This window comes from Hipposideros armiger, unplaced genomic scaffold (assembly GCF_001890085.2).
Source record: "Hipposideros armiger isolate ML-2016 unplaced genomic scaffold, ASM189008v1 scaffold_595, whole genome shotgun sequence".
NCBI classification, from domain to species: Eukaryota; Metazoa; Chordata; class Mammalia; order Chiroptera; family Hipposideridae; genus Hipposideros; species Hipposideros armiger.
In genome coordinates, this window is record NW_017731945.1 from 574,970 (window position 1) to 600,668 (window position 25,699).

General features: G+C 38.9%; 2 protein-coding genes across 4 annotated transcripts in view; both read right to left on the reverse strand.

The window, feature by feature from the left end:
- Positions 1-1,404: 1,404 nt before the first annotated feature.
- Positions 1,405-14,142, reverse strand: BAG2 (BAG cochaperone 2). Of its 2 annotated transcripts, XM_019624600.1 has the most exons (4): positions 13,874-13,958; positions 8,723-9,044; positions 6,243-6,352; positions 1,405-3,567 (listed from the first exon to the last, which is right to left on the reverse strand). In XM_019624600.1, coding segments are annotated over exons 2-4 (525 nt in total). In that variant the 5' UTR covers positions 8,725-9,044; positions 13,874-13,958; the 3' UTR covers positions 1,405-3,154. The 2 variants fall into 2 exon arrangements, with proteins under 2 accessions (XP_019480145.1, XP_019480144.1); XM_019624599.1 differs by lacking the exon at positions 8,723-9,044 and having other exon boundaries at positions 13,874-14,142.
- A 1,822-nt stretch (positions 14,143-15,964) lies between these two features.
- Positions 15,965-25,699, reverse strand: part of ZNF451 (zinc finger protein 451) — an 83,229-nt gene continuing 73,494 nt past the window's right edge. Inside the window, exon 15 of one of the 2 annotated variants that reach the window (XM_019624590.1) lies at positions 15,965-17,931. In XM_019624590.1, coding sequence (XP_019480135.1) covers positions 17,885-17,931 — 47 coding nt within the window. In that variant the 3' untranslated portion in view covers positions 15,965-17,884. The remainder of the gene's footprint in view (positions 17,932-25,699) is intronic. The other variant, XR_002121944.1, reaches the window with a different exon arrangement.

Sequence of the window (25,699 nt, forward strand, 5' to 3'; positions counted from 1 at the left end):
TTAATCTGTTGTGGTAACCTCTGGAATATGGTGTATTAAGCTGGACTAGATACTGAAATTGGCCCTCCCCAAACATGTGAGTGAAGGTCAGTGATTTGAATGCTCACTATATGCGAGGGAAGCCTGTTTGCTACAATATTTACTGGTTTGAGGTGGATAATTAGTGTCCAGTTCAAGTTGTTTACTCTTAGTTCATGATTGAAAATTTAAGAATATGGTCAACGTCCCTAAGCAGAAAAGGTCTATTACATTTTGCTTGCTTGTTGTGTGATTCGACACACACAAAAAGAAGTTCACGCTCACGCCATCCTTGTTTTCTTGCCTTTTCCAAAATTCTTAGCTCTTTTACTTTCCATTTTTGTTTCTGAATAATTGTAAAATCCAGCTTTCAAAAATAGCATTATCACATATATGCACTCCACAAGTATCTTAGCATTTATCACAATCATTTGAAAGGGACAAATGCACAGATGTTTCCTAGTTAAAAATCATTGCATGTATTTTAGTTTGCCAGATCCTTACTTTGCTACTTTCAGTAGTTGTTCAGTTCGTTCATGCTTCCCAATTTTAAAATTGAAGCAGAGTTCTCTCATTAGTTGATCTCCTGTTTGGGGTGAATTCTGAGCATTGTGAGTCAGGGCACTAGACTGAGCTCCAATACAAAGGACCGTACCTGCACTCATTGTGTCCTCTGCGTAACACCTCGCTTGGCTAATAATGTTTTATTAAATGAAAGGGAGGACTCCATATTCACTGGGAGGGGAACACCACTGGAAACCACCAGTTCACATTTATGACTTGTTAGTTCTCCCCATCCATCTGAAAGCTTTAGAATTTTTTTTTTAATGTCAGCGATTTCTACATTAAAATACCAGGAGGGTCAACTCTATATTTGTCAAATTGTTAACTGGTCAGCAGTGTTGCTCTGTCCTCAGTTGGTGAACATTGTGTTCTTCTGTCAACTCTTCTGCAGGTCCTGCCAGCTTTACACTAGAAGAGGTAGGGTGGGGGTCGCAGAAGGGCTGTCCTGAAATTGTACATTATGTTCCAGAAGTGGTATGGAATTGGGATAGGGATGTTAGGGAGTATTTCAACACAGACAACACATACACTCTGAATTCCCTTAAGAGTCCAAATCTATTACCTATGTAAAAGATGACAGTCTAAATGACGGTAAAAATTTGACTCTTGGGAGTTTCATCGTTTGAAAATAAATTATACTTTTCATTCATAAAAATAAAACAGAAACAACACCTTGAGGTCACTCCCCTTGGATGTGGCTCAGGCTGGAGGTCCAGAGGGCTGGAGGCCGGAGATCAAGGGCTGAAGCAGCTCGGAGATGGCAGATCACAGCTCTTCAAGTCTGTGATAAGGGATGGTCTCCAGTAAACGCCACTGCAAAAAATGGGACAGAAACAATACAAAGAATACAAAGGTGGAGGTAGAGCTGGAGTATTTTGTGGTAGAAAAGCTCTGGGTTGAGATGGAGTAAATGCAAAGGGGGAGTATTTCCGTTTGGAAGAGATTTCCAGACACTGATGGTCCTTGAGAACTTGATTGTCTGTTTCTTAATTTTCAAAAAGCTGTTGAAAAGATTAGCACAAAAAAAGAAAATCCTTATCTGACAGGGCACCTGATAACAGCAAATTAGAATCTGCTGAAAAATCAAGAGGCTTTGCCAGTTATCAATGAAAATGAATGTTTCCCATGAAAGACTTGGGGCTAGCAATCCAACCAACCAACCATAAGTGTCCTCAGATTGTAACTGCTTTCTATGAAGAGTAATTTGACATTTTTGTCCAGAAAACAAAGTTCAATATTGTCTGCACTGAGAGAGACATGTATAAATATATAAAACCAATCTGGATATTTTTTTTTCCAGTGTGAAAGAATACTTACGTCCTAGTAAAAAAATGAGTTTGATATATTCATTTAGCAGTAGTGTTTGGGGAAGTTGAGGCTTTTGTGTATCAATAACATTAATAACAAAAGTATTCTATAGTTGCTTCATTTATCACAGATAAAAGAATAATCAATATACTGCTCAACCTTGTTAGTAAACAGAATGCAAAATAAAGGTGTTTCATTATCTAATGTTAGAAAAAAACTGCTCAATGCTAGAAAGCTTTCAGTGAAATAGCTCCAGTTTAATTATTGAAGACAGTATAAATTAATATCGCTCTTATACAGAAAAAAATTGGAAATATGTCAGGCTATGAAAATGTATATACCCTTTGACCAATAAATCTCACTGCTGGAAACTTATACCAAAAAAAAAAAATCAAAAACAAAAGAAGGAAAAAAATCTATGTATATAAAATATGTTGCCGTCATAGCAACAAATGGGAAATAACCTAAATCTCCGGTAAGGGGAATGGGTAGGGCAGAGGTTTTTAAGTTGACAATTCAGCAGACTTGAGAGCAGCATTTAATTATTTCTTTTAAAAAGCAAGTTACAACATTGTATTTACATGATTAAAATTTTAGAGAAATGACGCATTTGGGAAAAGATGAAGTGGATATATAGTTGTTCACAGTGGTAAAATAAGGTGTGAATTTTCTCATTTTGTCACATTTCCGTACATCAAGAAATACATTCATATTATGCGTAAAACTCAAGTTCAAAGTAATTTGGTACAGCTATCTAAAAAAACCTAAAGGAAAGAGGATGTAGGGAACGGCTCTTATTGTGATTCCTCTTATCCCTCTGAGCACACTGCTGGCTAACAGGGGTGCAAAGGTATGTGCTGCTGCTTCAGATAAAGAATTTCTAGTCAACCAGATGCCCCACGTGCCCAGGTGTCTCCACGCCAGACAAAGCCCAGGAAAGAACAGTGATGCTTCTGCCCCTCACTGAGCACTTACCTCCCCCCACATACGGAGTATTCATCCACAGAACAGTAAAAAATATATACATATTAGGTGCTAGATCTTAGTACAAGATAAGAATTCAATCTAAAAATTTCTAGCAAGATAATTAAAATCTCTACTTTTCATTGTTATTCACAAAACTAATGACACTGGAATATTTTCATCATCTGAAACAACTTTCAGTATCAAATGAGTGGTTATGCCTAACATAAAGAACTAATTGTTACTTAAAATAGTATTTTATTTTTACGTCATTATTTATGAGTGCTCTCAGGTTTCAACACTAATTAAATCTGTTTTCAGCATTTTGTTGCAGAGTTTTGGAAGCAGCTCCTTTAGAATGCTCTAACAGCCTGATGGCCTTGTCAGAGTTTTCAATATTTCTAAGCAGCGTCTCTAATCTTCTCTTAATTTTCTTCTGATCTTCAAGTGCACAGCCAATGACTATGGATTGAAACTTCTGGTCAACTGGCCCAGGCGGCACCTCCGATGAACACGCACTATACAGGGACATTAAATGACTCTTGGCATTTCCCAAGTCATCCAGAAACTTACTGACCACCTCATCGATAATCCTGGTGGCATGCTTTAGGGATTCTTGTTGCTGAGGGTTTCTAATGGTTTCTACTGAAACTTCAACAGTGAGGGTTCGTCCCATCAAACGGTTTGCAGTCAGATTTAATTCTTCTCTCTCTCCTAAACATAAGTTTGAAATATCAATCAATATGAGACATAAACTTGTGTATGTTGAAGGGGTTCAGAACAGGCCTCCCCAAGATGTGCCACTTCGGTATGTGAATTATTTTGAGCAATTGAGACGAGACCTGCAGCCTCACGAGAAACTTTGACTTCTACCTTTAAGAATTTAAATTAGGGGTCTTGCTCATAATAAGCATTGTTACCAGAGATAGCTTTTCATAACCTACTCATAGGGCAGGGCAAACTTCTAATTACTGAACATCTGCTTTTCTTATCCTACAAATCGCCCTCCTCCCCTCTGCAGCCCCAGGCACCTTCTCATTCCTTAGCTCACATTGTCATGTATACTTCACTTAACCTTTCTGTCTCTAAACCTCTCATGTACTTGTCTGTGGGGTCTCTGACTCTCTCATGTATGTGGGGTTGCCACAGGTACGTATGTAATTTGATTATTTTTCTCTTTTTAACGTCTCATGCCAATTTAATTATTAGACCAGCCAAAAGAATCTAATGATAGAAAATTTCTTTCTCCTTCAACAATGTCAAGAACACTAAGGCATTCATTTGTGGCTAAATCTATTTTCTGTAATCACCTCTACTATGAATTTTTTAACGGTAAAAGTTAAAACTCTAGTACATACGATTAACTGATGAAGTGTGGTAGATTAGAGAGAGGTTGTGGAATACCTTTCCCTGAATGTCTTCATACATGGGGTACCAGATGGCTTCTCTGTTGTCATGCTTTGTGAAAGTTTGGGCAGGCATGCATTTGTAACTGGGATGGAGATCAAATCTTTTTTTTTTTTTTTTTAACTTTATTGGGGAACAGTGTGTTTTTCCAGGACCCATCAGCTCCAAGTCAAGTAGTTGTTTTCAATCTCATTGTGGAGGGCGCAGCTCACTGGCCCATGTGGGAGTTGAACCAGCAACCTTGGTGTTATGAGCCTGCACTCTAACCACCTGAGCTAACTGGCCACCCTGGGGATCAAATATTAACACAGTGAACAGTGAGCATAACTAGGGTTTTGTGCTGGTGTGAATGTCCTGAATCTCTCCATAAGGATGTACATGTAGGGGAGCAAAAATGTTTCCCTTCTATCTTTCTGAGTTTTTGTCTGAGAACCCCTGTAATAAAAGATTAACAAGAAAAACCAGTTTATTAACATGTGTATCTCACACATACATAAGAAACTGAGTAACTCTGAGATGGCCCAAGATACCACGTTAAATACCATATTCAGCTGAAGACAAAAGAAAGGTATTGGGGAGAGAGAGAAGCCAGTTATGGGAGGTCAGGAAAAGCACGGTAAACAAGGGTAAGACTGAAGTACAGTAGGTGCCTTCTCCATTGTTAAGGGTTTCTTGTGATTTACTGTCCTGTCTTCCTGGTACAGACAGAGAGACACACTTACAAAGGGACATTTACTTTATAAATGTAAATTTCTCTTAAAAAAGGGCAATGTCTACTCTGTTTTCAGAACTTCTCCTGTGTCTGCAGTTTCTCAAAATAATCCTTACGAAGGGCCAGCCGAGTGGCTCAGTTGGTTAAGAGCTCGCTCAAGAGCGCGACTCTGAACAACAGAGTTGCCGGTTTGACTCCCAGCCCAAGCTGAGCTGTTGCTGAGCTGCCAACAGGTGGCAGGATGGCTCAGCTAAAAAAAAATAATTAAAAAAAATAATCCTTACACCAGAGGCATATTTGGGGGTGGCATATTCTGCATGTTTATCAGAAAACAATACTCCAATTTTGACTGAGAAAACACAGCCATGATAGTGGAGAAAAAGCTGGCCTCAAAAGTAGGCACTGACTTCAGCCCCTCCAGACAAAGGTCAGATGGCCAGTGGTCTACGATTTGACCAGCACAAGGAGGCAATGATGGGAAAAGGGGCTCTGTCAACATTTCATTATTTATGTGAAAAAGTCACCCATCTCCTATTTGTCCTGTTCGGCCACTGCCTTCCTGATTCATTGGTCTTTAGCCAGGATAGTGAAGAACAAACTAGATCCTGACCCGGTTGTGGTCTGCAGTTAGACGCACACTTACCATACCAGCCACCTGGCCCACTAGGTTGTCCTGTGAAGCACCAAAGGAGCTAAATGAGGAAGCCCAGTGCCAGTGAAAGAAAATCACAAGTGGCCTGTTCCTCCATGGGCAGTTATGTTTTCACACGAAAATGATAGCACATTTTTACATTCATGGGGTTTTACTGGGTCTATGATTTATTTTCTCTGTATTTTCCCCCTTCGTCTCTTTAAGTTACACATCAGTTCATCTCCTTTTGTCTTTACTTCTCTGCTTCTAATCTCATCTTTTCCCTCTGCTTTTCCATCATCTACATTCCAGTAGCTTCTATAGAACTGAAGTTACAAGTATGAACCTGCAGTCAGATGCTGGGCTTTACTGCTTGGGGCCAGCTCTTCCACCAAAGGAGCTTGCAGGCCTTTTTTCTACCACCTCCAGCTGTGGCTTTGGCCTTGGCCTGGGGGTACAAAGTACAGGGGCAGAAAGATCTCTGGGTGACTGACAGCTGCAGCTGCTGCCTGCTCCGCACATTAAATGCTGAAACCTAGAGGACTCATCCTGCAAGTCAAGCAAAAATCGACCTATACTTATCATAAACCCCCTACAGGGTGTAAAAGACAAGCCCCCATCTGTGGCAACAGCTCTCACCGTCGCTGATCTGCCTCATGTCCTGGCTATTTTGGACACTGTGGATCATTTCCAGAAGGATTTCTTTCTCTTGCTCAACAGCAGTTGCTGCTTCTCTCAAAGCTTCCACCCTGTATAAATTGGGAGAACACAATAGTTACTGTGTGGAAGGTTAGTTTTCCACATCTTTCTATCTTTCAAGCCAACTCAAGTTTAAAGATCATTGGGAACACTTTTCAAAGTCTTTATTCCTTTTTCTTTTTTATTCTTGTTTTTCTATTCTTTTTAATCCACTTACCTCACTCTCATTCTCCTCCCTGCTCACAGGGCAGTCATTCTACTTAGTGTTTATTTGTTCTTACAAATATGTATTTATGTATTCATCTATTTCCAGTTTATATCTCACTGTTCCTCTTTTCACTCAGCATTATTTTATTAAGAACCATCCAGGTTCCTATGTGTACATCTAACCAGTAGCTTCCAATTGTGCATAGCACTCCATGTGTCAGCCACCCGATGTCACCTCCTCTCTCCCAGCGGAGACACTACCTTGTCCCCTAGCTATTCATCACCACAAATAACACTTCAATGAGTACATGTCCCCTTATGGACCTGAATGAGAATCTGCTCAGGATACATCCCAGGCAGAACTGCTGAGACACAGGGTGTGCGTACCCTCCGTCTGACTCAGTACTAGGGTTGCTCATAGTACAGGAGTCCCTGTATCCCCACAACCCTACAAATGCTCAGCATTTTCCTATTTGCTAACTACTTGTTGCCAGCCTAATAAGTTTACAGTGATATGTCAGTATTTAATTTGCATTTATTTCATTAACAATTTTGGACATCTCTTTGTATCCTTGTTGGCCTGTTCATAGCCTTTGCCTATTTTTTTTGAACAGGGGTTACTGTCCTCTAGTTGATTTGCATACTCAAGGTACTAACCCCTTGTTGGGTACAGACAATGCAACCATCTTCTCCCATCCTATCATATAAAAACTTTGGGATAGTGTTTGATCGTGTACTTACCACACATACACATGAACACACCCAGTCACTAAAGAACTAGGCTGTGGAATCATGAGAGCAAGAAGAAAAAAAATCCTCTATATTTAAAGTGCTCTGTTTCCAGGGCACTCTCCTGATATATATTACACCACAGCTAACTAAGCTGCCAACTTTTCCAAAATAAATAGTGACAGACCTATCCCTAGGATTCAAAAGGTCTTAGAAACATGAGGTCACGGGAGAGCTAATCCTGATTGCTGCCCTAAGTGGGAAGCAACAGCTTCACCAATGTTTTGGCACCTGTCCAGTACATACGAGAACCACCCGCTCCTCACCCAAACCTCACATATGCCTTTTCCCCAACAGCTGCCCACCTGTTATCCTCCAAAATAACACTGATAGGCAGCAGAGTCACAGGGTCTCTTTATTCATCAAGGTATTAAATATATGTGGGACTCTGTATTTATAAGAGCCAGTAAAGAAAGGCAAAGAGCTGATAAGGATTTTATGTGACAAATTTGGCTAGAAAGTACAATCAAACATAATAATTTATAAAATAGTAATTAAATACAGTTATCAGGCCCTCTTTCAGCACCATTCATTATGTACTTACACATTTTACATTAACAAACTCTTAAACTAGGGCCAAGTACATATGAAAGAGATTTTGAGTTGGTACTAATATGAAACATTTATGCTAAAAACACAAACCATGACTCTAGTATTTAAATGACAAGATGAACCATGTGATTGGTAAATGAGAAGATGCTGAAAGAAGAGATTAATTTTTCAACACTTGAGTTTGAATTCAAATGTAAGATGATAAAGAATTGAACTTTATTCTAAAAAGGTTTCGTTTACAATAAGTTACAATAGTAAGGTCATGGGGTTGTTAACAAAAAAATGGTTTAAAAGGAGACATTCTAGGAAAAATATAATCTGTCATAGGAAGAAGTATTTTGTCATTAAAGGAGACCAAATATAGAGGAAATTAGATGGAACTTTCAAGTTTTGGGTTTTTTCCCCACAAGTCTAGAAAGTGACACAGCATTTTCCCTGTGAGAAAGATTTCAACTTTTATAGAACGTCTTATATATTTTCATGTATACCTTTTTCATGTCATAGCAAAAGTAAATGGTCATTCTTCAGAACCAAGGGTTTTGTTTTGGTTTGGTTTGTTCTTTTTGGCATCCTTGGCCTTTCATTTGCTATTCCCTCTTCTACAACAGTCTTTATCCCTGATCCTTGTCTACCGGGTGATCCTTTTTCAAAACCCAATCCTTTTGGCAGGGACTGTTTCCTTAACAACTTCCCCCTTCCTCTCCCTTGAGGCAATCAGTACCTCACTTGGCACGGTACATCTGCCTGGTGTATGGACTACATCATATTTAAGCATTTTTCTTTTAGAAAGCTGAACCTAGATCTCTACTTAACTTGTTTTAAGTAATATTAGTACTGTTTATCAGCTATTGGTATCCTTAAATTCAACTCACATATAATCTTTTAGTCTACAACCTTTCCATTAATTCTAGAAAATTGTTAGCCATTAAATCTTCGAATAGCCTCATCCTCCATTCTGTTATTTTCTTCTGGAATGCAGGATAGACAAGTGTTGGGCCATCTCACTTTATCCTTCATGTTTTTTAACACATCATTTGACAGCGCTTCTCTTGGCGGGGAGGGGCAGTTCTGCTTTTATTAACGGATCCTGGAAGCAGCTACAAGTCCAAATTGGGAAAGAACTTATCTGCACATCAAGGCTGGCCTGGGCTGTGCTCCTGGAAAACTCTCTGCATGAACTCACAACTAAGCCGGCTGTAACAAAAATAAATTATAGTCAGAATATTCATACAAGGACAAAACTGAAGTGCACTCATGCTCAGCTCGTCCTCGGGTCTTGGGCACCTCACAAATCTCTGCAGCCTAGGTATCAGAAGACAAATTGTTGGGAGACTTAGGAGAGGCCCAGTGGCGATTTCACCAGACTGTGGCCCCTACTGCGCCAGCTAATACAGTACACAGCGTCAACTGCAATGGCTTTTCGGTCCAAACCAGCGCTGCCACTTATTAGCTGTGTGACCTCAAGTAGTTACTTAAACTCTCCTCGCCTGGATCGTCCCCATCTACAAAACAAGGATAATGAGATGGTGATTGTGATCGAAGGAAATAAAGCAGGTAAAGAATTTAACACAGTGACTGTCAACAGCGACTAAAAAAATCATACGTATACATGAGTTAATATGTGTAATATGCCCAGAATTGGTGGTGGCAAACATTAACTTCATGATATTTGCTCTAAACATACCATTATGAACTCAGGCTTATAAATAACAAGCATTTGTGCTTTCATGAAACGGAGGTAAAATGGCAAATGCTCCTATCATGGATTTATTTGAAAGAAGTAATTTCTAAAACAGGTTCTTAAAATCATAGTCCTGTTTCTTATTCAGTACTTTTTTTTTTTTTTTTTTTGGCTGAGCCATCCTGCCACCTGTTGGCAGCTCAGTGGCTGCTCAGCTCAGGCCGGGACTCGAACCACTGTTGCTCAGAGCTCAAACTCTTGAGCGAGCTCTTAACCAACTGAGCCACTCGGCCGGCCCTTTATTCAGTACTTTTGTATCCAAAGAATACAACGATTGCCTATATTTTAGGCAATGTAAGTTTTTGAAGGGTTTCCCTAATCATAACCAAAATATTAAATTACTCTCACTACTGAGACACTTCGGTGTAAACGTGGGACAGGTGATTAGTGTTAATAGCTACTCACCAGGAGTATGGCCCTAGGCTAGCCACGCAGTCCCTCTGGACCTCAGCTCCTTCATTTCTAAAAGCGATAACATCTGCCTTCTTCCTACCTCAAAGGATTTTGTAAGGTTCAAATGACAATGTTTATGAAAAGTGCTCTTTTAAATTACAGGCTGTTATACAGTATTAACTATGACGCCATCTTGCTTTATGACTCCTGGGACATTGGCACACCCTAAGAAACTTTAAGCCACAGAAAAATTTCAGCCAGACAAATGATCCCTATCACCTCCCTATCCCAACCCTTCATTCCCTGGCTGGTAAGTAAGCCATGCAAATGGCTGCTAAAGGAGGAATGGGGGGAGGGGAGCCACAATACGATCAGTTTGGGCAAATCTGTGAACAGCCAACCTCCCGTTCAGTCATTTCCCCCTGCGCCATTCTCCACAACCTATGTCCCATCTTCACTACCATCCAGAGCCTTCTAGGAGCCACTCAATACCTGGAACAGAGTGGGCTTTCAATATTCACTGAATTAAACACCAATTTAAATGGAACAGTATATTCATCCATATACTATTCCCACATTTTGAAATATGACATATTTAACATTAAGAAAATTCAGCAATAAAGTACTGAGCTCTATGGCCAGTCTTCCTGGGTTCTAGCTATGTGATCTTGGACAAGTCATTTAACTTCCTAACCATCAATTTCTCATCAGGAAAATGGAAGTAATAATAACTTCCACAAAGGCATGGGGTCTGGCATATAGTCGGTGCTCATTAAATGAATAAATGTTAACATGTATTGTTTATAAATTATGGTAACTGCTTAAAAAGTAACAATAATAAGTGAGGTGTTTTGAGCCACTGATGAATGCAAAAATCAGACATCATTTTGAATTGGTAATGAAAGGCAGGAGATAAAGGAATCACCTTTTTAGGAGGAGTAAAAAAAGAAAGACTAGTGTTATGGTAATATGTTAGAAACAAGTGGAATTTCTTTTAACCATTTGTAGAATGTTGCCAAACATCTTAAAGCATTTTAAACATCATGTACACCAGTTCAAACTCCATGTCATAATGCATTTAGCAATAATAAGGTTTTCAGTTTCATATGTAAGAAGTTTCTACAATTGACAAAATTAGTACTCAAGAGGAATTATAAATGCAAGCTTTTAAGTATAAACTACTTAATACACTGCTTTATCAATCATCCTTAATATGAAATTAAAGATTTCTAGTTTTTAACAGTGCAGTGCTCTGTGACACTGTCCATTATTCTAGTTTTCAATAGTGCAGTTCTCTCGGGCCGGCCGAGTGGCTCATTGGTTAAGAGTTGGCTTGGGAGCGCGAGCTCTGAGCAGAAGGGCTGCCGGCTTGGATCCCACATGAGGGCCAGTGATGCTGCCCTCCACAGCTAAGATGGTGAACAACAGCTCGACCTGGAGCTGGGCTGCTGTGAGTCGTAGGCGATGGCTAGGCTGCAGCCCCTGCTACAGTGGGCTGCTGTGGGCTACTGTGAGTGGGTGGCAGCCGGCGTGAGCTGCCATGAGTGGCCATCCAATGGCCCGTGACCGATCTACCTCAGCTGGGAAGAGAGCAATGATCACAATACCAACATGGGCCAGTAAAGCGACGTCCTCCACTAGACTGAAGAACAAAAGGACAGCAACTTGTCTGTTCCCCTTCCCCGATTCCCCAACACTGTTCCCCTCCCCCAATTCCCCAATAAAATCTTTTTAAAAAATAGTACAGTTCTGTTACATTGTCCATGTGGTTTCAAATAAACTTTAATGGATAAGCATTAGCATTTTTCTCTATTTTTACTTGCTTTCTGAAACAGTTCCTTAGTTTTTCAGTCGCTATTACTTTTTTTAAACTTAAGGTTTATTGGGGTGACAGTTGTTAGTAAAGTTACATAGGTTTCAGGTGTGCGTTTCTATAATACATCATCTATATATCACATTGTGTGTTCACTACCCAGAGTCAGTTCTCTTTCCATCACCATATATTTGATGCCTTTTACCCTCATCTACAGCCCCTCCTCCCTCAATATTACTTATTTTGAAGAAACAAAGCTTACAAAATTTAACATTACAAGAAAAAAAGTCCTTAAAATGAACAATTAGACACATATTAATCAGTCTTTCCTCCTCAGCTCAAGGATTAAGAACATTATAATTTAATAATCTGTATACAGTAATCAGAATTCATTTAATATTAATCAATATTAAAATATAATAATACTCAAAACCAGAGGCTTTTAGAGATGAGTACTTGACTGCTTTTGCACCTACCACACACAGAAAGTATTAATTCAAGCTTGAGGACAATGACTCAGCTTGAAGAAGGAGGGGCAAAACCCTCATTCCTTTAAGGAACAATCCTTTCTTTCTGATTAGGGGAGAGAGACCCCTGAAATGGTTGAGAACATGCCCTCAAAGTTCTAAAGACCTGGGGAGAAGCGTGAGTTACTTGTTATATAAAAAGAAATATTATTATTCAGAGGGACAATAAGTAGCTGAGGGCACTGATCTCTAGTTTTGCTCCACTTTCTCTGGTGGGGGGTTGATGTTAAATGTTAATCTCAAAAGTAATGGGGAAACATTACTTTTCTCTCATTCCATTTGTCTCTTTCTGAGCAGAATCCCAGAATGTGGTCATGTTTGTCTAACAGTTGCCATCCATGAAATCATTGTGGGTGGAGAATTTCTCAAATTCTGACTCCTTTCTTGTGGTCGTAATAATAATAAGTGTCTCATTTGCTAACATACACTGTGGTTATTGCTACACTTCCTTGGAAAATAGACACCTCTTCTTGTTTTTGGGATATTGTTCGATTGAGATAAAGACAATGCAATGCTTCTTAAAATTTCTGGCTCACATACTCTTTTGCTCACCCAGGACCTGGTGAAAACTATGGAAGAAAATTCTGTGTCGTTTCAGGAAGTTGTGGGTGCCTTAAGAAGATTGTCATTTAACTACACCTGCACACAATTTACACAGTAACTTTAGTGATACAAACGTTTACAGGAAGTACATAAAAGTTTTCATACACTGTTAAATGAAAAAAAGCATTTCCAAAATTTAACAAAATTATTTAGAAATTCTATGCAAGCCTACCTACATTTACTAACAGCTGAATCAGATAAAGGAAAAACTGACTATCCTATGCTTTCAGGCCAAGGACTAGCACTTTCAAGGTGTCAGCACAGTGTGTTTTATGGAAGGCAAACAATAAATATTGAGAATTAACGTTAGGGCTCAATACACTGTGGGGTTAGGGGGAAAATTGGAGCTGCGGTGTCTTTATTCCACAAAGTACGCAGCTACTGTTCACCCAGCAGTCCCTCATTTGCCCTACTCCTCTCTAATCCTTGTTATCAGATAGATTTCTGGATTTTTTAATTTATTTTTTCCTCTTAAGTGTTTTGGAGCAAAACAACTAATCAGTCAGTCACATGGGAGACCGCTAAACTGCTGCTTCTCTTAAAAAACGTATAATAAGAAAATAAGTTAAAAACATTTGGGAAGACCCTATACGGGCACACAGAAGGTTCTAGAAGTTCTGTAGACTCGGAGTGTCACCGTCCCTAATCTCAAATGACGTCACTGAACTTTTACAATATCTTCCCTAATTTTTCTCCGCTCCCAAACGTTCAGGTCTGGTAAAGAGCATGTTGGCCGCCAATAACGCGCTCCACGATTTTGCTTAAATTGAATGCGTTTTCTCTCAGGCGAGGAAAGGAAAATCCACCCAGAAACAAAACTGCACCATCTCCATCGAAAACAAGTCCCAAGCAGGCAGCGTCCCTTGCTGCAGCCTGCCCGGGGGCTGTGCCCGGGTCGCCCCGCCGCGCACGGCCCCGGCCCCGCGCGGTCCCGCCGCCGCCTCACCTGAGCTCCAGCTGGTCCAGGCTCTCCAGCAGGCGGCTGGAGCGGTCGGCCATGGAGGAGGAGCGGCAGAAGCGCCCCTCGTTGGCTTTCGCGTTGATCTTCGCTTGAGCCATCTGACCCTCTGAGGCGGGGCGGCCACGAGGTCACCGGCCTCTCCGGTGGCGGGGAGTGGAGAGCTCCCGCGGCCGCAGGCGTCGCCGTCACCGCGCGGGGCGCCCGCCTCCCTCTGACGCCCGCGGGGGGCGGCCCGACAGGAGGCCGGCACCGCCGCTGCCGCGTGGCCAAACAAGGGCAGGCGCGCCGCCCGCGGGCTCGGGGGCTGCGGGAGGGCGCTCGCCGTCCTCGGGGCTCGAGGATGGGCCTTTACAGCCCGGGGTTTGCGGAGCATAGCCAGGCGGCCTCTGAGACACCTGGGGGGACGGGCGCACAAGGTGGGGGGGCGGCCTAATGTGATCCGCGGGTCCCTTTCTGCGGACCCTGGAACCGAAACCGATGCGGAGACTCACAGACCACCCGCCCCCGCCCCCCCTACGTCCGCGAGGCCCCGATTCTCCGTGTAGACCCCCCAAAAAAAACAACTCCCTACACGCTAAGGGACCTAACGGTAGGCTGTGGATGTATTATTACTCAGTGATGGCTTAGTTTCTCCCAGCCCCCATAATTCACTGCAAAAAACAAAAACGTTATACAGTCCATGGGGTACGTGGAGAAAAGGTCCCTATGTGAAGAGAGGGCATATAACTGCAGCTCCTTGGCCGTCCATACTTGCCTGACCTGCTGTTACCACTTTCCTTGGATGAGAATGATATAGCCTGGTAACACCGCTAAAGGTATGGGGGGGGGGGGAAGCGACCCCATCTTTCTCTTTACAGCTGGCTGTAGGAAGCCAGGTGGATTTTACTTCATTTCTCCCCATTCTAACACAGGGGTTTTTAATAAGACTTTTCCTATTAAAAATGATTTCGGTTGGAACTGGGGTGAAATAATTGGTATTAAGGCCATTTCACACCCAATTTATGTAAATCTGTCAAAAATGAAAAAGATGCAGTAGGCCACTAGGTCAGATATAATGTGGAGTAGAGCTGAGAGTACTAAGATTTATCTACTTAAAACCAGGGATTTGCTCCCATCTCATCATAGCTATATGCTTCATATTGCAAGAATGAAAATGTATATAGGGCGTATTAAATGATAGGTATCAGTTTAAAGCTGAATCACGACTAATCTGATATCGAAGCTATTTAAATACTTGAACAGAGGTGAGGCCCTTAAACCTGAATCCCAATTCCCTCTGAACTCAATCTAAACACGAATACATTATTGGTGTAGGGATTACTTGACCTCATTAAATATATTGTCATATCATGACACATACTTGGAATTTGAAGACATTTTGCGAATGGTTTAAGTCTATCAAGTAATTTTAGAATCATCCTGTACTTTTTTTCTCATGTACTAGACCCAATCTAGAAGTAAATCCCGTCATCTTTACCTTCAGATTATATCCAAATTCGTCTCCCTAATTCCACTGCCATCAGTCTGGTCCCAGCCACCATCAATTCTCACCTGGCTGGTACTGCAATACCCTCCTGTCTGGTCTTCCTGCATTTACTCTTGCCTCTCACAATAATCCTTCTAAACACAGCAGATCACACCACTTCTCAGAAACCTTCAATAGTTCATTTCAGAGTAAAAGCCAAGGACCTCAGCAACTTCGCCTATCACTCCCCTAGCTCACGCTAGCCTTCCCGCTTTTCCATGGGTGTATCAAGCTGACCTCTAGATTTTTCACCCTCCATCTGGCATTCTCTTCTTCATACATATTTGCTCACTGTCACCTTCTTCAGGTCATTGCTCAAGTTCACCTGGTCAGGATCCTTCCTGACCACCCTATTAAAAATAGCAGGCCCAACTAATAAAAAATAAAAAAATAAATAAATAAAAATAGCATGCCCTCTGCCCCCAGACTTTTCTTCCCTTCCTTATTTTTCTTCATGACACATCACCATTGGATATACTTGCTTATTATCCAACTCTATCCAACCCCCTCTCTCCCAAAGTGTGCTCCATAGAGGAACAATGAGGGCTTTGTTTTGCTCACTGGTGTATCTCAAGTGCTTTGAACAGTCACTGGCACATGGTAAGAACTCAAATATTTTGTGAGTGAGTGAATGAATGAATGATGTAAGGAAAAGATAGCATCTTTGTCAATGTTAGAAACATTTACTTTGGTAATTTAGTAATCCATATAACTTTAATGTCACCCATTGATTACATCTCCCCCTTGTGTCTTAATTAAATTCAAATTATGAAGTAATTTAAAAATGATTTTTAATTACTTAAGTAGAAATACAGTGACAATTATTAATTAAAACAAACAACCCAATTACCTTTTTTTAAGGGTCATGATGAAAAGGTTCAGTTACTCTCTACCATACACAACACAAAAGCTTCTTAATAGAGCTCATGATACATCATTCCTGTATGTGGCACCTCTGGCAAAGAGGTATTGGTTCCTCTCGCCCATGTCTGTTTAATCACATTTCTTTCTGGAATGTCCTTTCTCCTCACTACTGAGCAAGCTCCTGTGGATGTCTTTAAGGTCTGACTCAATGGCTACCGCGTAAAGCCCTGCTTAATCACTTTAACATACAAATTAAAAGCCAAATGTGGTCATTTTGGAAAAATAACTGGTAAATTCTCAAGCTACAATGTCTACTTAAAAAAATGCAAGCACATACACTGAACTGTCATTTTAAGAAACAAAAACGCAAGCTGGTTTCTAATGTGTAATGAAAAGACTATACTAATAAAAAACAGCAATGCTATTTCACAGAATATGTAACTGCAGAGAAAGAACAAAATTCTAGTCATAATTCTTGTCTTAAAAAATTTATATTTATAGAAAATTTTAAGTTTGGTAATTACTATTCAAAGTTTTTAGGGATGACATTTCTGGTCAAATAACATGAAGCATATACACAAATACAGTATGACAAGCCCTTCTTAGTCTTCTAATTATGTAATATTTTATTATTCACAATGGGGCCTCAACGTTTAAAAATTAAATATGTAACACCAAATATAGGAACCTGGCAAACAGTTTAATGAATAACTAAAATGAAGATACTTTCATATGAAACGAAAATTTTAAAGGGTTAAGGAAGATTATTCCTGAGTAAGACTTGAACATTATTTTTTAAGATTATGTTTACACAAATATATAAAAAAGGACTAATTATTAAAAATAAGTTTAATTCTATGCAAATATTTTGACACCATTCCCTTTAAACAGTAGGTAATACAAGTCACATAAAAGTCTAAGCAGGGAAAAGGAATAGAAAATGTTTTTTATACTTACAGCAAAAAAATTAGGGTGTTCTTTTTTTATTCTAGCAATGTGCAGCTCTAATTAAAGCATCTAATTAAAACATTTGAGTGAAATTCACAAAAAACATTGGTGGTAAAACTTTTAATCCTGTTTCCATGATCACTTTCCATTACTCTCTTCTAATAATCACAAAGATCTCAAAAGTATTGTATATATTAGTACCACATGAGAAGTAGAATTTAAAAGAAAATCTAAGCTTGGAAAGTTTTATTTATATTCATTTTCATTCCTAAAAAAATAAACTAGAATCATCTGTAGAGTACAAATAAAGAACTAATACTATTTGGGAAACAAACAATAGTCAAGAGCTTTTCTATTTTTTAATTCTTTTAACCCACATATATGAATTCAGAGTTAACTGGTAAATTGATACCTATATTAGAATACATGATTTATATTTGCATTGATATGTATTCTATTCTATTCCTCTGTACATTTTTGTAAAACAGCACAAAAATACAAAGCAAATATCAAAATTTGAACACGAAAAAGCAAAAAAAGCATGTTTTCAAATACATCTGCACTAGTAGAATTCTGGCCTCCTTTAGAAAACAAACTCAAGAATTTCATTATCCTGAGTCTCTTCAAGGCTACTTGATGTTGTGTGGTAATATCTTTAATTACATTTCCTCAAGGCTTCTTCTAATAGCTTCTTCTAATTCCACATCTGCATTAAAAAACAGAATTTTAATATTTAGCGCAGAAAACTAATAAATGTGCTTTATGTAAGTCTCATCAATTACATGTCTTTTCAAAAAGCAAAGGAAAATCTAAATGGAGAAACAGGATAACTTGGAAGTTTCTCCATCATAAAATTTGAATATTTCAAAATATGAGAATCTGGCTATAACCTTAGACTGAATTATAATGTATATGAACATAATGTGCTAAGGAACTTGCAAGTTATTTCAATTTAGGGATGTAGAAAGTCAACAAACTTCTAGAATCACTGATAGGTAATCACTAAATTCAACATTAAAAAAAACTATACACTTAGTTCCAAAAAGACTTGAGGTAATGCATATAAAAGTTAGAAATAGAAAAGCAATACCATGAAAATGGCAAAATCTCACAGGCTATTAAAATTTTAGTTTTAAGCTTTCTAGCATCTAAGGCAAAGACTGCAACTCATGGCTATATAGTATCTTCTGAGAAGCATATATTATATACACATACGCATTCATTTAACAAATATTTATTGAATGCCCACTGTATGTCAGGCACAGAAACACAACAGTGAGCATGACATTCTTGGGTTCACATGTCTTTGCATTCCCTCTCTAAGAATGATACTGAAGCCCAGGAGGTCATGGAATTAGGTGTCAATTTCTAGGTCTTCACTAGCTTCTTATACCAGACTCTAGTCTCTCAGAGCCTACTTAGTTCATAGGACCAGTGATCCCTCTAAGATGCAACTGTACCTTTATCTGAGCTGAGGCACTGGTGTTATGTTGTCTGTAATTTAAAATACTACAACCTAGTATACACTGTGTGTTAAGTTAAAGCTAGATTCTAGGTCAGGGAATTGTCCTAAGACGAATTCAAAGGGATGAAGTACAAAGAAAAGCTAAGACACTCTCAGCAAAGACTAAGGTGACAAGATGAAAAAGTACTATAAAGTTAATCATTAAGAGTGTGGCGGTCTGGCCAAGTGGTGCAATGGTTAAGAACTGGCTTGGGACGCCAGAGGACCCCGGTTCGGATCCCACATATGAGGATGAGGGCCAGTGACACTGCCCTCCACAGCTAAGATGCTGAACAGCTCACCCTGGAGCTGGGCTGTGTACGCTGCAGCCCCTGTGGCAGTGGGTTGCCGTGAGCTTTAAAAAAAAAAGTGTGGCACTAGTGCAAATATAGATGAATAGACCATAGAACAGCATAGAAATCTCAGAAACAGACCCATGCATATGTGGAAACTTGATTTAGGACAAAGGTGGCACTGCAGCATGGTGAGAAAAGATGGTCTTTTTAATTAATAAATGGTGTTGGGTCAAAAACATTCAAAAAACACTATGGAAAAGAATGGTAATTGGGAATGTATTAAATTACCATGTCCAATATGATGGACACGACTATATGTGGCTATTTATATTTAAATTAATTTAAATAAAATTTAAGACTCAGTTCCTTAGTCAAACCACACTTCAAGTGCTTAGTAGCCAATGTAACTATTAGCAACCATACTGCTGAGGATATAGAACATTTTCATCATCAAGAAAAGTCTACTGGACAGTGATGGTCTATATGATCCTATTTAGATAAAGTTCGCAATCAAGTACTACTAAACTAGTGTTTTAAAACTTGAGAGTGATTACTAACCTTTGGGAAGGAGTGCAGGGAAGTGATTCGAAGAGGGAATGAAGAGGACACTTCTAGGGTACTGGCTGTTATGGGTTAAATTGTGTTCCCCCCAAAGATTGTCTTAAACCCTGGTATACCTGTGAATGTGACCTAAATTGGAAGCATGGTTTGCAGGTGTAATCAAGTTAATATGAGGTCATTAGCGTGAGCCCTAATCCAATATAACTGGTGCCCTTATAAGAAGAAAACACCACGTGAAGACACACACAGGGAGAAGATGGCCATATGATGACAGAGGAAGATTGGTGTGAAGCATTTACATGCCAAGAAATGCCTACAATTGCCAGTAACAACCAGAAGCTAGGAGAGGGACCATAGACCTACCAACAGCTTGATTTTACATGTGTGACCTCTAGAACTAAGACAATAAATGTATGTTGTTTTAAACCACCTAATTTGTAGTACTTAGTTATGACAGCACTAGGAAATTAATACATCGGTGATGTTCTATTCTTTTAACCTGAGGGATGTTTGCTACTTTGTGAGATGTTTTGTACAAATTTTTGTGTACATTATACCATACGCATACACATACACAGAATCAAAATAATGAAGAATACCACCATGTTAAGTCCCAGGGAAAGGATCAGAGTTGAAGTGTTGTAGAGTCCTTTTATTGTTGCATAGAGGCTGACAACATGTAGGTATACTGTAGTCTTTAAGTTATATTAATATATACCAAAAAAATTGGTATATTTTTTGGGGGTGCCAAAAAAATTGTATACACAACTTGTATTCATCTTTTGTTATCGGTATATATTATTACAATTTTAATACAGTTTTTTCCTTTCTTAAAATGTGTATACATTTCTTTGGCTACCTCCATATGTATATGTGCTAAAATGGCAAGGTAAGCACAAAAGAGTAGAAACGAAGTATGTGACTTACAAACCGATGGAAAAAAAAAAGGGCCGGCCTAGTGGCTCAGTTGGTTAAGAGCTCGCTCAAGAGTTTGGGCTCTGAGCAACAGCAGTTCGTTAGATGCCCAGCCCGAGCTGAGCTGCGTTAAGCTGCCAACAGGTGGCAGGATGGTTTAGCTAAAAAGGCAGTTAAGAATGAAATAGCAGAAATACAAAAATATCAACATCTACAGTGAGCTTATATGAATTAAACTATCCAGTTAAAAGACTAGGTAAAAACAAAAACCAATTTAATGGTTCCACTTCCAGTACTAGTAAACAGCTGATATTGGATTAACCCTCCCATTGATAACAATTATCAACTATTTTAAGGCACTATAGAGCAAACAAAAATCAGGCAGAAACACAACAGAAGCTGATCACTGAAATAAATTGCACAGGGTTAAATTTGCAGCTTTATGGGTTGGTTTATTTTTTGTTTGTTTTTCGTTTTCCTTTTTGTCTCAAGGCATTCCTCAATCCTTGTGGAACAAGGGGGCAGAACTTCACCCAGAAAGCCAAGCTCTTTGTGGCTTGAGGAGTCAAAGAAGGAATCTAGGTCTGTCAGAGAAGCTGGAAAGTGGGGTGGGGGGGGGGGGGGGCGTTGGATCAGCAGAAAGAGGGGGATCCCAGCAGAAATGAGGAAGCAACAGACAGATCGTCCTAATCTGCAAATCCTTGGTTGACTTCTCAACTGTGCACACAGTTCTCAGTGAAAAGCAACAGTTGAAAAGCTAAAAGAAGTAAGCGATTTTAGCTGTTGCCTGCTATGAAGAAGGCAGAGTTTGGAGTTTGAGTCTAACAAGTTAATTCTCTGCAAGGAAAAAAAGAAACATTCCTCAGATGAAGGTAACAGAATCCAGTGCATCTGTACTATACATCCACAATATCCAGTATGCATCAAAAATCACTGGACTTGTAAAGAAACAAGAAATGTGACCCACAGTTAAGAGGAAACTCAGTCAATAGAGACTAAACTCCAAGATAATCAAGCTGTTGGAATTAGCAGAAAAGGATTTTTTAAAAGTTATATTTTCAAGGACTTAAGGATGAATTGATAGGAAATCTCAACAGAGAAATGAAAACTATATATACACACACACACACACACACACACACACACACACACACACACTAAATAGAAATCTAGAACTGAAATACAGTATTTGAATGGAAAATTCACCAAGTGAGTTTAACATTGAGGGTGGTAAAAAAGAAGTCAATAAACTTGAAGGTTGAAAAATGGAAATTATCCAATATGAAGAACAGAGAGAAAAAAGGTTGGAAGAAAATGAGCAAATGTGTGGATAAAATTAAGCTGCCTAACACATGTGTAATTAGAGTTCCAAAAGAAAAGGAGACAGAAAATGAGGCAAAAAACTGAAATTTCTGCAATTTCTAAAATTGGGGGAAACCTACAAACTTACAGATACAAAGAGCTAAGAAAACTCCAAGCAGAATAAATACAAAGACAACTACATCTGGGGACATTATCCCAAACTGCTAAAATCCAAGGACAAAGAAGGAATGTTGAAAGCAGTTAAGAGGAATAAAAGACACATTATGTCTAGGGGAACAATAATGCAAATTATGGTGACTTATCATGACAAACAATGGAGGCCAGAATGATGTCTTTAAAGGATTGAAGGGAAAAATATTCGTCAATCAGCATCCTAAAGCCAGAGAACATATCCTTCAAAATTAAAGGAAAAATAAAGATGTTTTCATATAAACAAAACCAGGATATTCATCACTAGCAGAGCTGCATTATATATAATGAAAGGAAATTCTTTAGGTCAAAGAAAAATGAAACCAGATGAAACCTCTAATCTACTGGAGAGAATGTAGGTCAATGGAAGTATAACTATGTGGGTAAATAAAAAGACCATATATTTCTTGTTCTCTTTCTTTAAAATTCACAGCACTGTTTGGAGTAAAAAATAGTATTTTCCGATAGTTTATAACACTTGTAGATGTGCTACAGTGACAACTGTAGCATAAAGAATTAGGGGCAGAAGGTAAACTGACCTACAGTTGGAAGGTTTCTACATTTTAGATAGAGTATAGTAGACACAATAAAATGTAAAAAGCAAAAAATATATACTTTAATCTTTATAGCAACCATAAAAATTAATGTAAAGGGTTAAAAAGCCCATAGATAAATTAAAATAATGAGCATTAAATAATTTATAAAAATATTTTATATATAAAATTATTATATATATATACACTATAAATATTATAATCCAAAAAAAAAAACAAGGAAGGAGGAAATAAGAGGCAAAAGACCCAGAGGAAACAAAATAGCAGACAGGAATCCAACCATGTAAGAAATTACATTAAATGTTAATAGACTAAACAATCCATTACTAAAAACTAGATTGTTAGAGTAAATCAAAAAAGATCAAACTTTATTCTATAACAGATGTACTTTCAATATAAAGACACAAAGGGATAGAAAATAAAAGGATGCAAAAATATCGAGTTGTCGGAAAAGTCATGCATGTTTCCAACAGATGGCACTAGTTCATTTTTGGAAGTACTAGAGTCATTTGCATCTATGTCACTGCTATGTCATTTGACAGCTGACAGTTCTAGCTTCATTCTAAAACAAAAAATGAGCGATTTGGTTGAGTTTTGGAGATTTTACAACAAGTTGAAGACGGAAGACCAAACTGTGCATTTTTGCCATATTTTACAGTTTTACTTCCATAAAGGGAAGAACATGCATCATGCTTGTGAAAAGTTGCATAAAGTTTAGAGTGACAATGCTCTACAAGAATGTCAGTGCCAATGATGGTTCACGAGATTCTGTGCTGGTGAGTTTGATCTCAACGATGCTCCTCAGTCAGGGAGGCCGAGGTTGATGATGACAAAATGAAGGCATTCATCCAGTCAAATCTGCATTACACGACATGAGAGATTGCAGAAACATTGAACATCCGTCATTCAAAAGTTCACGACCACCTGAAGAAGCTGGGATACATAAGCAAGCTCGATATTTGGGTTCTGCATGAACTCAAAGGAGTTCATTTGATGGCGTGTATAAACATCTGCAATATGCTGATTAAACGTGAGGAAAACGATCCTTTATTGAAGCGACTGACAACCGGTGATGAGAAGTGGATTTTTTTATAACAATGTGGTGCGCAAACAGTCTTGGTCCCAACGTGATGATTCGCCTCAAACGACATGGAAAGGAGACATTCATCAGAATAAGGTTATGCTCTCAGTGTGGTGAGATTTTAAAGGTGTCGTGTTTCTTGAGCTTCTACCAAAGAACCAATCAATTTGAATGTGTACTGTCAGCAACTGGACAGTTTGAACGAATCCATCATCCAGAAACGTCCAGAGCTTGTTAATTGTAAAGGAGTTGTGTTCCATCACGACAATATGAGACCACATACAAGTCTGATCACCCGTCAAAAATTTTGGAGCTTGGATGGGATGTGTTGCCACACCCACCATACTCGCCTGACCTTGCGCCGTCAGACTGCCACTCGTTTCGCTCTCTTCAAAGCTCCTTGCATGGTATAACGTTCAATTCAGATGAAGCTATAAATCAGCACCTTGTTCAGTTTTTCGCAAATAAAGTCAGGTCCTTCTATGAACAAGGAATTATGAAGCTCACTGAAAGATGGCAAAAGGTTATCGAACAAAACAAGCAATGTATCATTGATTGATCTTCGTTTTTTATATAAATAAATGACCTTTGAAAAACAGACAAAATATGTCATGACTTTTCCGGCAACCCAATATATGCCATAAAAACATTAAGTATAAAAGGCTTGAGTGGCTATGTTAATATCAGATAGATTTCATGAAAAAAGGTATTACCAGAGATAAAGAACATTTCATAATGATAAATGGATCAGTTCTTTAGGAAGACACATCAGAAATGTATATGCAACAAAAAAATAGATCAAAATGCAAAGGTATAAACAGAACCGAGGGAGAAAAAACAAATCCACAATCACTGATGAAGAGTTGATCATCCCTAATGCAGTAATTGATAGATCAACTATAATAGATAAAAAATCAGTAAAGGACGGGCTGGCCAAGAGGCGTGATGGTTAAGAACTGGCTTGGGATGTCAGAGGGCCCCGGTTCGGATCCCACATATGAGGGCCAGTGACACTGCCCTCCACAGCTAAGATGCTGAACAACAGCTCAACCTGGAGCTGGGCTGCCATGAGTCGCCGGCAATGGCATAGGCTGCAGCCCCTGTGGCAGTGGGTTGCCATGGGCTACCGTGTGTAGCCAGCAGCCAGCGTGAGCGGCTGTCCAGAAGCCGGCGACTGATCTGCCTCGCCTGGGAAGAGCGCAATGATGGTGCCAGCTTGGGCCAGTGAAGCAACGTCCTCCACAACTAGACTGAAGAACAAAACAACAGCAACCTGTCTGTTCCCTTCCCAATTCCCCACCGCTGTTCCCATCCCAATTCCCCAATTAAAAAAAAAAATCATTAAAGGATAAAAAAGATCTGATATTATCAACTATTTTGACCAATTTGACATTTACAAAGTATTTTATACAATAAACACAGAAAACACAATTTTTTCAAGTGCATATGGAACGTTCACCAAGATAGGCCACATGTTGGGCCATAAATTAAGTCTTAATACATTTCAAAAGATTTAAATTTTACAGAGTGTATTCTCTTACATGATTCAATTAAAAATTAATGATATGACATTTAAATATTTGGAAATTAAACAATATAGTTCTTAAAGAGCCAATAAGTCAAAGAATACAGGAAACTTAGAAAATATTTCAAACTGATAACAAAAATACAGGATATGAAAATTTGTGGGACACAGCAAAAGTAGGAGAAAGTTGACAATCCACCAGTAATTATGTAAATAGTTTTATTGGATTTATTCACACTCATTGTTTTATAAATTGTATATGGCTGCTTTCATGCCATAACAGCAAAGTAATTGTAACAGAGACCATAGGACCCACAAAGCCGAAAATAGTTACTAACTGGTGTTTTACAGAAAAGGCTTGCTGACCCTGGAGAGAAATACATACCTTCACATGTTTATACTAAGAAACAAAGTTTTAAGTCAACAATCTCAGTGTCAAATTAAGAAGTATAAAAGATGAGCAAATTAAACCCAAAGTAGAAGGAAGTAATAAAACAAGCACAGAAATCAATAAAGTTAAAAGCAG